Here is a 14,861-nt window from a genome sequence, read left to right as displayed (position 1 = left end):
CAGAGGTAGTAACTGAGGGTCCTTCCTGTTGAATTCCATAAAGTGAGTACACGAATCATTACTCAAACACACAGAGCTCAGCACACAGCTAGCCGAGGGCCCATGTTCACACCACAACTGGAAACCAGCTCTCAGGAAAAGCACAGACCAACCAGAGTGCCTACAACAGGATGCCTGAGTCGGATCTGAGAGACGTCACTGGAAGGTGAGCCGTCTCATGGGAGGTGGGGTAACCCTCCAGAAACACACAAATCTCAGGGGGTAAAATGAAAACATGACAGGGATGGAGAGGAGCTATCTCCCAGGCACTTACTAAGCATCAGGTCCCATGTGAACTGAACATCCTCTCGGATACCCATCACTGTGACCCTGGGCCTCGGTTTCCCATCTGTACACAGCCACGACACTTTCAAGTAGCACATGAATGTTCTCGGGTAGCTGCCCCTTCTCTTGAGATGGGTGCCCCCCCACACCAGGGATCTCGCTCTCTCTCTCTCTTCCTCTCGAGATCCACCCCGCCAGCACACCAGGCTCACAACAACGCGCTGGTGGCTGGGTCCTCGTGGCAGAGGCTGTGTGCTGCTTGGTGCTGCACTCTTGATACAATGGCCATTTGTCACATGGCTGAATCTAGCTGGTACCTTGAAGCCACCAAGAAGTGCTTTCATGATCTCACTGCCAGACTACTCGTCCACCAGTGATCTTCTCAGGACACAGTGCTGCCCAGGAGTTACATCCAGGCCACTGAGAGCTATGAGGTCATCTGACAACAATGCGGTCTTCGTCTTCTTACTCAGGAGGCTGCGGTCAGGAGCTAGGATGTCTGTGGGCTCCTCTCCTCCCTGGGCCGAATGGCCCCTGGCCCGCAGGAGGGGCTCAGTGATGTTCCTTAACCAACATGGGATGTTTTCACAGCATGTGCGGGTCCTCGCAAGGCTCCTGCAAGGCTTCAGTTCAGCCATGACCATGAGATTTTGGTTTTCCTCGAGAGTTGCAAAGGGACGCCAAGTACGACTCATCAGAGGAAGGAACCCTAGTAGCCTAAGGGGGGGAGGAGAGGGGCGGCCAGGATGGGAGAGAGGGACCCGGCCTCCAGGCCCCTGACCTTCAGCCACGCCACTTCCAACACATGATGAACAAAGGAAAGGACTCACTGAAGAAAATTCTTGACAACGCAGTTCTGTCACGCCAACAACCCACCAATTCCAGACCCTCAAATACACGCAGGGAATGCATCATCACTACAGGCAACCAGACACCAGAAACCACAACAATCCCCACAGTAACCTGGAAATATGGCCATCGGGGCTCCAGCACTCTGACGCACCATGTGCCACGGGCCAGGAGACCTGTGGTGTAGACAACACGGGGTCATTCAGGATGGCAAATGTTCCAGAAAACATCAAGACTTTTCCAGACAGCAAGGAAAAGAAGACACTGATAAATCTTGGTTTTCAACATATTTTCAAAAGAAATCATGAAAGATACACAGAAGAGGACTTGAAGAAAAACGTATGTGGGAGTCAAAACCAGAAGACCTTGATCCAGACTCTGGTCTGACTCTTACCACATGCACAACTGGACAAATCCCTCAGCTGCCACCTCAGCTCCCATGCATGTTGGGGTGCAGACATGGACACGGTCACCTGTGACATCCCCCAGGACCCTTGCTGGAACGGACACCTCTCTGGCCCTGTCCCCTGGCAGACAGTGCCTGTGGATCCCAGCACCTAGCAGAGCCCGCCACACACGGGGCTCTGACACACACAGATCCTTCTTCAGGAACCTGGTAAAATTGCTGAGGGCTTTTCCAGATTTCAAGTCTGCACCAGAACAATTTCTGGGTTGTCCCCTACTCTTCTAGTACCTAATTATACTCTCAAAAAACAGCACTTACTTCTAAAACAAGTGCAATCAAGCCTTTGCCAGAAAATAACCAGTACAATCATTGCACATACGGGTAAGAAATTTACTACATCTGCTTTGTATTGACTCAGATGAGAACACAGCACAGAAAGACAAATTCTGTCACCTGAACACCTGCCCCAACCATCAGCCCGAGGTCTTATGTTTCTGCCACTGTTGTTTCTACCCCTCAAAACAGAAGTCCTTGCCAAAAATCAGTATGAATTTGCTACAATATTCTTGTTGATGTGTTTTAATTTGATTAGATATCATAATGTGGAAAAGTGCAGAAGATCTGGAACTTTAGGGAGTTTTAAGTGCACCCAAACTCTCGGCCTCTGCCCATCGGGTAAGAGAAGCTCAGGAAGGACGGAGCGTGCAAAGTCAGGAGCAGGGCTTCAAATATGTGCGTTTCTCAGACACCTCACATGCTCTTTGCAAAAACCCACACGAGCCAGTTCCAGAGGGGACGCATCTCCAGCTGCTCGGGTGAATGATCAGAGATCCTGCCACCAGCTCTGCTCAAGCTCCAGGGGCGGCTTTGCTGCTGTAACCACTGGTAACTGGGGAGGAAAAATCCGGCTGGTAAACCACCACTAAACATAACGGGAAGCCCATCTGACCAAACCAACAACTCTGTGTGACAAAACAAGAGTACTTCTCAAGCAAATGACAGCAACAAATTGTGTCCCAAGATCAAGATCATGGATGGCTTCCCCAAGACACAGGTAGTTTACCTCTAGTTGAGAGAAACTTATTTCCTACTGCAAGTCAATCTGGAAAGAATTCATGCTAAGTCAGACAGGCAACCTGATTTAAATACCCTTTTTTTCCTCTGGGAGTTGACCCTGCAGCTTACACCCCACCCATCGTCAACAAATGGCACAGCATGACTCAGTTGAGCAGGCCCCCAGGGACAGGCTTGTGTCCCTGAAGCCCAGGTTGGGACAGGCAAACATGGCTTCTGGGCCAAGGGATGCACTTTGGGAGACTCTAACTCCTGTTACAGAAAGACGACCTGGGCCAAATCGTGCACTGGGCACCAGAGAAGCACAGCAGTTGTTCGTGTGAAGAACCAAAACCGGCCGCCCCCAGTCTCAGGGAGACCACAGCACCGGCACACTTGATCCTCTGACTCTGGAACACAATGGCAAAACACTCCGGTCTATATCCTTCAACACAGGACGAGAAAGTTCATCTCCTGTGAGACTATAAATTGCACAATTCACAAGCTGGGAGCTCTGCCCCTTGCAGGAGACTTCTTCACAAACCTGCAAACCCAGCAGACTCCTCATTAGCTGGGTTTCAGATACAGCTGCCTCCACACAGGCCTGTCGTCAGGATGGTGGGTCTGCAGTTGAAGCTCTCAACACCGGGGTTGTTGAGCTGAAATCCAGGATTCACGATAATAATAAGACACAATTCAACTGACTAGTGTGCAGAGGCCCCAAATCGTGTTATTCTTTAACCACTAAGGTATGGAAACAAGGAGAGCACTACGTGTCACCGTTTACCACTTAAATGTACCCAAACTGGAAATCAAATAGAACTGTGCTCACAGATACGAGACAGCTACGGCACTAACAGGTCCATTTGTCTGGATGTTCGAGGCATCGTACAGAGCTAAGCACCACACTGGCCGCCAGCTCTGCCCTCAGCTGGGCTCCCCAAGACCCACTGAGCACCAGCACCTGCCAGACGCATTTGCTTCCCTGCCACATGTGGTCTGTGGCCAGGAGGACACGCGGCAGGGCCCTGCCTGCTACCTGCGTGGTTGTATAGGTGGCCTGCCCCCCAGCAAATGGCCTGTAACGTGCGGATGGCTGCTCATTCATCCTGGCGGGGGTGGAATCATCTCATATTGAACCACCACCAACCTACAGCTTCGTAATCATTTCAGAAGTAGGATGCCGTTCAGGGGCCTGTTCTAACCCCAGGGATCCTTGCAGAAGTGACAGCTGACATGAGCTTCAAATGATGCGCAGATGCAGGCAGAGGGGCACCGGCACATGCAGAAAGCCGGCCTTGGAAACGGGTGACCGTCAGACAGAGTCCGGCAGCAGGAAGGTGCGTGGAGCTGAAGAGCAGCTGGGACTGCCGTGTGCCAGGCCCTCCTGACCCAGACCCGGCTACACCCTGCGCATGGCCATCCGCCGTCTCTGGTAGGAGCAAACGGGGTACCGTTAACCTAACCGAGAGAGGTCCCCCCTGTGAGGGGGCCATTCATGCGGGTCCCACGGCCGATTCCCAGGGAGCAGGAAAGCAGCAGACAGACTAGCTCCCTGTTCTCATTATCAGAATTCACCCAGATTTCCACAACCACGCAGTCACGGGAAATCCTCATAATTGAGCCACTTAAGGAAAGGCAGGCTGGGCACAGAGTAGACCAGACCCACATAAACCACTCACCACTGGGAAATATGCCCGGACGGTCCCAAGGAAAGTAAAATCCAGCTAACATACACGTTATTAGAAAGAGGAACTGTATCTGGTTGAGAAAGTTTCACTACTTATGGGTAACCGGAATTTTACTACTTTACGTCCCCATGGCCTTGTCACAGGGGCCGTGAAGACTCAGTGATAGAAGATATGCCTGAAGAGACTGGTACAGTGGAGTTTTCTCCCGTTTTTTAAGTTTCTTCAGGTTTAGGAATGAGTGAAAGAGGTGCTACATAACGGAGCACTAGTACCAAATGGGTATGTCTTAAGATTTTCTCCTTGCAAATGATCTTTTTTTTTAAAAATTTTTTTTTCAATGTTTTTTTATTTATTTTTGGGACAGAGAGAGACAGAGCATGAACGGGGGAGGGGCAGAGAGAGAGGGAGACACAGAATCGGAAACAGGCTCCAGGCTCCGAGCCATCAGCCCAGAGCCCGACGCGGGGCTCGAACTCCCGGACCGCGAGATCGTGACCTGGCTGAAGTCGGACGCTTAACCGACTGCGCCACCCAGGCGCCCCACCTTGCAAATGATCTTTAACGTATTCTTTCTGACCCTTCATCAAACACACAATTTTCATCTTTCCTTCTAGCTTCTGGCACACTTTTTCTCATCTGGATTTAAGGCAGTGCTCAACACTGCTCCCCAAAAACACAGTTGTCTCCTGGGCAGACGGGACCAGGAAGCAGCCTGTGTAGGGAGCACAGTCCCCAGACTCTGGCACCAGGGCTCAGATGCTGGATGCCTGCACAAGCCATTCTGATTCAGAACTGTGCGTCTCAAACCACATCTTAGGAATATTTGTAGCATACTTTACAGAAGTGTTAATATTTTCTCTGGTAAGTAAAAATAATGTGTAAAAAAAAAAAAAAAAAACTTCATCAAAACACAAATCCCCTTGTAAAAAAGCAGAGGGTGGGTTAGGGTCACTACAAACAACATGCTTTTCATGAGATCCTACCCCAAAAGAATGACTTCTCAGACTGAGCTCGTCAAGGAATAACACTCTGAGAAGCTGCTTCTTTCCATGCTACTTCCCCAAAGTTCCACATAATGAACAACTGCTCACCCCAGCAGTTTCTCAGAAACAAAGATGAGCAGAGAAAACTGCAAAACTGACAGGGAACCTGGTCTCCCGAGCTTAGAACCATGGGGGGACCTGCCTTCCCTTCCCTGGGGGTATGGGAGGTGGGGGACCCAGGCACCCAGAGCAGCGGCCCCAGACAGGTGCTGCCTCCCCACGTTGTGGTCAGGCGCCCGCGGCTTACGTAAACCGTGATGTGGGCCCCGCAGCTAGAGCCAACTCCTCCACCCACTCCCCGCCTCTGTCCCCAAGCTGGTCCAGAGAAGAGGGGCAGGAGCCACAGCCAAGGCCTCTTCTGAGACCCTAGGGCCAACGCAACACTAAATTTCTCTATTTCTTCCTGATTTTCAAATAATGGCTTTTATTTGGGATTAAACCCTAAGGGTAAACTTAAAGCTTACAAACGTTTGTTTTCTTTTTCTACTAAAAGATGCACTGAACTCAAATTTGGGGCTTCTCATATTCAAAATATTGCCCACTGAAGTAACTCCGGCCTCTGAATAGGCCCATTACCTCTGAGTATATACTCGAGGATCACTGGCTCGGTTTTCCTATTTCCCAGTGGCATGGTGCCCCTGGAAACCTGACAGTGCTGCAGGGCAAACTCGCCCCCAAGCAGAGCTCAGGGCCAGAATGGCCCAGCACACCCTCGCTGAGGCCAGGGACATAGGGTGGCGGAGGACCAACCATTTCAACTAGAATTTTATGATTTGTCACGCATTCTTCTTTCTCTAGTGTTTTGTAAATGGTGCTCCAACTGCGAAAATAGGATTGTAAAACACGGCATTATATTTTCACAGGAAAGACTCAGAACTGGGCCCTGAGGCAGCGGGACAATCAGGGTCCGGGGATCGTGACAAGCTCTGTGACCGAGGGGCGGTGGGGCCCTGGCTGAGTCACAGGAGCTCGCCTGGAGGCTGGGGCTCAAGCCCGGAGCCCCACCTGAGCCTGCACGCGGCTCCGGTCCCCCACACTGGGTGTGCACGGCGGCGGCAGGGGGAGGCCGGCCCCGGAGGCCCCCCTCCGGGTCTCAGTGGAGTGCGCTCACCGAAGCGAAAGTAAAACAGCGGCCGGTTCCCCGCGGTGCTGGCCGCCCGCTCTCTGACCGCGGCTTCTCGGATGTCACACACCCCGATGTTGCCGGAGTGCAGCGCTCTTCCCGGGGCTCCTTCACTGTGCTGCAGTCTACACCGGACCACGGCAGCTCCATTCGCTGCTGTAACAAGTTGAAAAAAACTAATTAATGCAAACTTTAGTTTTTTTAAAATTTGTTACAGCACTGAGCAGAGCTGCCGACCCCATGCAGAACGGCACAAAGAACACCAAAGGACCACGCAACACAGGGCCACCCTCAACGCCCAGCCAACACGGGTCAACCAGGTCCTCTGCACCACCGCGGCTCAAGAATGCCTTCTGGGGACGGGCGGCACCGTCACAGGAATTAAAACCCAACAATGTCAAGAGCCCACATCTGCCCCCGAGCAGCCCTCCTCCAAAACGTGGAGGCGCCTCCTGCAGAAAGGAATTCACAAGGACGGGCCAAGGAAACGGCCAACAGCTTGGCGGTTCTGTTAGAAAACCGTCTGGCCATCTGCCCACATCTACTGTGAAAGCCTCTCACACATGGGTGTCAGCCAGCCAGAAATCAGATTCGTTTTTAATTCACTGAATAGAACCGAGCTTCTTCCTTCCATGAGCCAGACAACAGGAAAATCCAGCCCATCGGCTAAGTCAGGCCAACACAACACGCCCACCTTTACATTATCTTCTTAAGTATCAAGGAAGGAAAGAAAAATACACAGAATCAAAACAAAACTACAAACACAATGGAGACTCAACACACGAATTCAGTTCCCTGGAACGTGCTCTGTGGGACGCGCCCCTTGCCAAGCTAACGGAACACCAGCTGGACATGTCATAGCCTGGAGAGCAGAGGGGCAGAGCAGGGGTCTGTACGCTGTGTGCACCTGCAGATCTGAACCTCTCACTGGGCTTTACACATGTTGTTTCAACAGTGAAAACTAGGAGTTCAGGAAGCACCTTCGAGATTTAGGTTGCTATCCTTTATTCTTGAGGACTTGGGTCAGCCTGGAACCATTCCTAAAGCCTAGCCGATTTTCAAGGTCACCTCTGACTGAACCACACCTCCATCAGAACTAACGTGTTGGAACTCCAGCCTGGTAGCATTTTCTTTTCCCTGAAATGTGCAGAATGCATCTCAAGTGCACAGAGATTCTACAAACCTCCGCACAGGAAACACCTGAGTGAAACAGACTTTGTACTTCAGGGGAAGATCTGCAGCATTTTACAATCACATTTCAGAACACACCCAACCTTTACCATTTCATAATCCCAGGCAGGATGTTATTCAGTTTCTAGATTCTAGATCTGCCCCCCTGTGACACCAACAAAAACCTTGGCTTAATATAAACTATAATCAATAGCAATAATTTTTAACTCACTAAACCGAAAGTTATGTTTACATCATAATGTTCGTATTTTTATGGTTACAATAAGCATTTTAGAGTAATCAACATATTCTTGATGAAATACCTACTAAATTTATTGCACACATTTATAGAAAAGTCACGTGTGCCCCCCTGTATCCACGAAACATGAGCAACCACACAGAAGAGTTTGACGTGGCCCGCACATCAGAAGTGTGACTTTCGTGCAAGTTGGGCTAGAGGAAGGGTCTGCACTCAGCAGTTTCTCTCTCATGTCACACTTAACTCTTAAAATTAGACGCTTTATGTACTCATGGAAGGTACGTACTCGGAGGCTGGGGCAGGTAGGCTCCAATTAGTTTTGACCTCTTCTTTTCATATCCTTTTTGGGTGATGTCACCTGTAAGAGAAGGAAAGAGGCATTCAGCATGGTCTCAGTGACGAGCGGGTCACTCACTGGACTCTAAGACGTTGCAAGTTACCTCCTTTGTGTCTTGTTTGCCTTGTACTTATAATTCAAAGGAGAAAGCACCATATGTCATTCACCTTGGCCCTCCCCACCCTCACAGAGTCATCTAAGACACATAAAAATCCTCGCTAGGCTCACATTTGTCCCAGACCCTTCTCACAAGGTTCCGGCTCTGACTGGGCCCAGAGTGAGTCTTGTGACTTTATTCACATGGGCCGAGCAGAAAGGCCCCCAGTCTACCCGGCTCCCAATAGCTTAGCCAACAGGAAACTGTAGGCATCTACGCTGGGGACAGATGTCCACCAAAACCATTGCTGATTAGTATTTTCCTCCACTGACTGACCTGCTTGTTGGTCCCACAGACACTCAACTGCTAGGGTGTTTATGAAATAAATGACTCAGACCAGATGAAACATGAGATAAAACAGAGCAAGAAAATGTGGGACCTACAAAAATCCAAAGTATGCAAGCAAGGTGCTTATCCTTAAAGCATAAATTAAAATTTTAAAGCCACAGGTTCACACACAGAAGAGAAGGGGGGCTCACCATGCTGACCTTTTCCCCAAATGCGGAGTTCCAAGGACAAAGTGGAAGCACTAACACACACAAAATGCTGGGTTTGCCCCTGAACGTTTTGTGATTATTTTTTCCTAATATTCGGAACAAGCCATCATTCCCAGAAGAGCTTAAAAACTCAAGTTTTAATAAAAATACAGCAAATGAGAAGTTATGAGTCATACACAAATTGGTGAATTTGCTTTTCCTAGTGACATATGCTCACCGAATCTGAGCAAACCACGAGCACCCTCTATAAAGACTGCCCGTGACCGACCCGACAAACTCACAGCTCACTTTGCAGGCTGTGTGCCAGGTGAAACACACACCTAGTTTTTAAACAACCAAAGTTTCTGGAAAACGTATCCCACCATCCACGATGAGCACTTCCAATGCTGACGGCGTGTCAGCAGCCACTGTCGACACACAGACGGTCTGCGGCCCTGAGGTGTATGTGCTATGGCTGCACACATAACACAGTTAAGCACCAAGTCTGCTCAGTTGCTTCTGGAGACGCTCCATCAAGTCCCCCGTTTTAAAAGGCTGTCTAAAATCTCAACAACCAAAACATCCCGTGTGCACATACACACTCTGGAGCATGTTTGTGATTTACCAGGAAAACAGAGTAAGTTACCGAATTAGGATACTGGCTGAGAAGTGGCAGTCATGGGCCATGCCTTCTGATTTCTGCCCACGACTACCACGCCTCTTAAACGTTAAAGACGAGGGGCACCAGCGTGGCTCAGTCAGTTAAGCATCTGACACTTGATTTCGATTTAGGTCATGATCTCGCGGTTCTGGAGTTGGAGCCACGAATCAAACTTTGGGCTGACAGTGCTGCTTGGGATTCTCTCTCTCCTTTTCTCCCTCTCTCTGTCCCTCCCCTGCTTGTGTGCCCGAGCACTCACTCTCTCTCTCAAAATAAATAAATAAACTTAAAAAAACAAACAAACATTAAAGGCAAGGAGCCATCTGGCTTTGGAAACACGGGATAAAACCAATCTGTAGAAGGAATCCCAGCGATGCCTGGAAGCTGTGTGGTCAAGGTAGGACCACAGCGGCCGAGGAGGGGGAGGGTGGTCCATGGGGAACCAGGCCCTCCAGGCTGCTTCACATCAATCTGCCTGAGGGCAGAATAAGAAAAGCAGTCAAGCCCCAGGGGACAAGGTTGAAGCTCCCAGTCCTGCTCACAGACAAGGAGGAGCCCCCCCCCCCACTTAGATGACAGGACAGCAGGACCACCACGCCTTCTCTCAGCCCCTGGGTTCCCTGTCCCTCACCACGCATGCTTCCCCAACGTTCTCTGAAAAGAACGCCATCGAGGAAGCCAGTTCCCTTGTAATTTACAGCTCCTGCATCCGCCGTGGCTCATGTCAGCCCTTCCCAGACTCAGAGCCCGTCTGCTCCCTGCAAGGGAGGGGAGGGGAGATGAAATCAGGGACAGGAAGAGGAAGGCACAGGTGAGGGTGTACAGCTGGGAACACCGCACACACAGCCCCCTGAGTACGAGGTAGACACCTGCTGTTTACCTGTACTCTGCAGGGTCCTACACCTGAGTCCCAGCAGGGTAGGCCAGCACCTTTCATGGTGTGTTCTGTACCCAAAATTCAGCTCAAGTTTCAGAAACTTCTCAGATGAACATCTATGTGTGGGGGAAGGAAGTCTGCACCTAATTGTCGGCAGAGACCAACCACAAGGAAACTCAGTTTTAACTCTGTGTTACTTCAGGAAGCTCCCATTATTAAGACTTTAGGCCTCAAGGAAAATAAGCCCTTTCCAGGTGAAAACACACTCTTCACTCTTCATGAAGTCAGAAGACGTCAGTGTTGTTCTCCAGAGCATCTCTACCCAGGTTCCTGGCCCAGCTCGGAAGGGGCTGGATGGTGGGAGGAATCAGTGCTTCTGAGCAGGTGATTCGCTCCAGCCCCACTATGAAATCATGCTCACAAGCACCCGGCTCACAGGGGATTCCAGATACCACTCTCAGAGACCCCAGGTTGCTACCAGCTCTTAAAACCTACAGGCGTGGAAAGAGAGACACTTTTCATTAAATAACTTCATCTAAATGGGGCGGCAAACGACAAATCCAGCTTGCAGACTGTTTTTGCACACAACGCTTTCCTGGCACACAGCTGCACCCCCTGTGTGCACCACAGCCCGGACCGCACGGCCCACACCAGAGGGATTTACCACGACAGACAAGTTTCCACAGCCCCTGTCCCACGCATCCCAAAGAGCCTTTAATCCTGAGAACTACTGATTTGACAGGCGAGAAACAGACAAACGGTGCCCCTGTTTCTGGCCCAGGTCCCCAGATCTAAGAAAACAAACTCTGACCAAATCGCAAACAACTTCCCACCGAAGCCACACCTGAAACCGTCCACTCCAGCCAACACAGACGTGGTCGGTGTTCTGGCCACCTGCCCACGACATGCCCCCCCCCCACCCCCCCGCAGGACCATCCTGGCCTTGGGCTCCAGCCGCAGAGAACTCTGCACGAGTCATGGTAGTGCTTTCCTCACGAGGCCTTGGATAGCTGCTGCCAGCTTACTCCTGTCACATACGCAAGTGACTCCCTCAGAATACGGGCAATGCCATCAGGACTAGCGTCCTACAGAGCTGAGCCCCAGACCCACTGTTTCACAAACAGGCACCGCGTGTCAGTGGGTTTAGTGACACAAGCCAGCACTGGACATGAATGTCACAGAGTGACTTCCAATAAACAGCTGGACAGAATCTGTGCTCATCATCAGGGCACACAGAGGGTGATTATTTAACTGTTTGGGGATCATTTGGGGAAGAGGCAGAGAGGGATGCTCAATGACTCCATTATTAGGGTGTCTGAGACAACAGCTTCAGGGTGTGTTCCCCGAAAGGATCCAGTGTCTGTGCCAAGGGCCCAGGGTCATTCAGGCGCCCCAAGCATCAGGGCTAAAAACGTTGCCGCTTTTCCATGGAGAAAGTCCAGTTACTTTGAACTCTGCAACTACTTTAGCATCAATCTGTAGCAACCTCTCACTGTGAGTTCATACAGGCAGATTTTCTCGCCAGGGGCTCTTACGTTCTGCCAGTGAGCTTTTCTGCGCTGATACGGTGACGAAGACACGTAAGTTGGAGCAAGAGGAGAGAGATGATTGACCAATGAAAGGAGGATGGATGGAGCGATGGAAGGAAAAAGGATGAAGGGGTACGCAGGATGGACACGAGCTGGCTGGCTTCACACGCGACTCTGTCCTCCCAGGGCGCCTCCCCAGTCTCTGCCCAAAGCCGACTGACAATCCGTGCCATGACGCGACACCACCGTGAAAACATGCTTCTCCTTCTCTCATCATCCAGGCCGAAGGCTCCACGGGCACTCCTCTCTCCTCCTCACCCTGGATCTGTGGTGAGCATGCAGCCTTCAGGGTAAAACCATGACTCTGAGTAGAAGGGCCACCCTGGGAGGAGCCACTCCCTCCTGCCACACCAACCCTTGCTCAAGTATTTGCCACAGAAAATCCAAACGGCATACTTCCATACTCCTGTGTTGAAGACACCCGTCCACGTAACGCCTTTTGCCTTTCAGGAGTAGGAACACAGGACACAAAAGTGCAGAAATCATCCTTTCTCAGTGAGAAGAAAACGCAACCGATCTTCTGAAATACTTCCCACTTTATCAAAAATTTCCATATTGTCATCCTCCAAGAAGCTCGATAAAACTTAAAGTTTCATAAGAAATTGAAGTTATGTCTTTCGTTACCAAAAAAAAAAAAAAAAAAAAAAAAAGATTTGCAGACAAGTTCTGAACCTAAAACGAAAAGCCAAGTAAGGCAAAACTACCAATACATAGCTGAGCAATACTGAGCAGAGACCTTTCTCACCTTCCCCAAAGGAAGCATCCTCTTATTACCATCGTAGCCCAGAGTTTCAGGTGAACCCCCAAGTCCTTGAAAAGAAGCCAAGCAAATGCAGGGCTGAAGGAGACACTGCAGGCCCCCATCTTTCCGACCCAGCCTCGCACCATACACTCAGGCCCTACGAGGGTCTGTGCAGAGCCACTGGCCCTGTGATGCCTGGCTGGGAAGGGGGAGCCTGGACCACCAAGACATCTCAAGGTGACAGGATGCTCCCTAGGAGCGAGACTCAGGCCACAGAGCCAGGCTGGGATCAGAGTAAACAGACCAGCCTAATGGGATGGTTTCCATTCCCAGCATTAGGACTTTGATTCTTCATCTGAAGCTGGAACGAATGCTTATGTAACAAAGCAATCATTCCCATGTTTGGAATTTTACAGCTGTCAGGAACCTTCCTAACATCCCTCTCCTAGGCCGATGGCTTTATAAGGTATCAGGAGCACCCTGGAAGGCACTCTCCCCCCGGCCCGGCTGCTGGAGGCGTGTTAGCCACTCTGTGCTGAGCTTTTCTTTCTGCAGAAAGAGACTGAGACTGGCGTCCGTGCTTGCACCCGCCTGTCCAAGGTGGTGGGAGCACACAGACCCGGGACCCCTTCTGTCCCTGAACACAGGTGGGGGCCCTGCAGGGTCAGTTTACTTCCCCAGGCCTCACCTCTCTTTTATAAAATACCGGTAATAATATCTACTACCTTTGGGGCACCTAGGTGGTGCAGTCAGTTGGGCATCCGACTTCAGCTCAGGTCATGATCTCACGGTTTGTGGGTTTGAGCCCTATGTTGGGCTCTGTGCTGACAGCTCAGAGCCTGGAGCCTGGTTTGGATTCTGTGTCTCCCTCTCTCTGTGCCCCTCCCCCCCACACACACTCTCTCTCTCTCTCTCTCTCTCTCAAAAATAAAGATTAAAAAAATTTAAAAAAATAATAATACCTACTACCTTCTACTGCAGTGGAAAAGGTCAAATACAAGGGACGGGAAAGGTCTCAGTGAGCACCAGCAGATGGGAGAAGGTACTTTTAGCCCCACAAACACTTTCCGTGATCTGTGACCCGTTCATACTGTGAGGGACACTGGGGTGCCCAGGCAGCGTTCCCACCCCGGAAGGCCTTCAAGCACCTGCTCAGCTCACTAGCATGCGGCCAACAGGCAGCAGGCAGCCATAAAAGGACCGTCCCAGGAGAGAAGGCCAAAGACAGGCCGTTTACAGAAGCAGAAACACTGAGGAAACGCAACATCACGCCCTCTAAAGCGTCCACTTGCTTCTCCTCTCTCCGCCACCGCCACCGGGGCCAACAGTCCCACGTCGTCTGGACAGCCACTTGCAGCCCACGACCTCCAGCCCAGTGACTGTCCTCACTAAAAGGGCAACACAGCCATGGGACCGCAGTACTCAGCATATGGAAGGCTGGTCACCGCGCTCAGGGTGGACACCAAGCCCCCTGGCGGGGCCCGTACGTCCTCACAGAGTGTGGCCCCATGTCCTGCCAACACACACCCCACAGCCACGACGCTTCCTCTGACGCCATCTAGATGCAGGGCTGCTTTCACTGCCCCCAAGTTTTCTAAGATGGAAGCCACACTTCCAGTGTAAAGTTCAGAAACTTGAATTCCATAGGGCATTTTAAGTAAGGTGATTGGGGTGAAGACAGTCCCTTCTGTATGAATGCAAAATCACCAAGGCCTATTTAAACACTCAGTATGATGGGAAAAGACTCTGAAGAACTACCAATTAACACAATTGGTATTTTTATGTTTATGTGAATGACCAGAAACTTCCGTAAGGCATTCAGCTAATGCCATGACCAGAAAGACAAATATCATAAATGTGCCACTGTGATAAAATCCTAATCCTAGCCAATAAGGTCTCAGATATTATCACTTAAGGTTTTACTTTTTGTTGTCAAATATTATCATGTGTCCCCTGTAGCTGCCTTTTTTGGTTTGTCAGGAACTCCAACTGTATGAAGGTTTAAAGAAAATAACCCGTTGGAAGCCCGTTCTATTCCAAACCACACAAGAGGCGTCTGCCCGGCCCCGCAGCCGATATGCAACCAAGCTGCAGGTGTAAAGGG

At 50.5% G+C, this 14,861-nt stretch overlaps 1 protein-coding gene across 7 annotated transcripts in view; it reads right to left on the bottom strand.

Moving 5' to 3' along the window:
* DIP2C (DIP2 acetate--CoA ligase C (putative)) overlaps window positions 1-14,861 on the bottom strand; it is a 415,544-nt gene that overhangs the window by 200,553 nt on the left and 200,130 nt on the right. For 5 of the 7 annotated variants that reach the window (XM_086715073.1, XM_086715079.1, XM_086715074.1 and 2 more), the window contains exons 2-3: window positions 8,205-8,276; window positions 6,478-6,645 (exon numbers count right to left, since the gene is read on the bottom strand). In XM_086715073.1, coding sequence (XP_086571199.1) covers window positions 6,478-6,645; window positions 8,205-8,276 — 240 coding nt within the window. The remainder of the gene's footprint in view (window positions 1-6,477; window positions 6,646-8,204; window positions 8,277-14,861) is intronic. The other 2 variants (XM_086715076.1, XM_086715075.1) reach the window with 1 other exon arrangement.

Source organism: Puma concolor, chromosome B4 (assembly GCF_028749965.1).
Source record: "Puma concolor isolate L17-30 chromosome B4, mPumCon1.1.hap2, whole genome shotgun sequence".
Classification (NCBI taxonomy): domain Eukaryota; kingdom Metazoa; phylum Chordata; class Mammalia; order Carnivora; family Felidae; genus Puma; species Puma concolor.
This window is presented reverse-complemented; position numbering and strand designations above follow the sequence as displayed.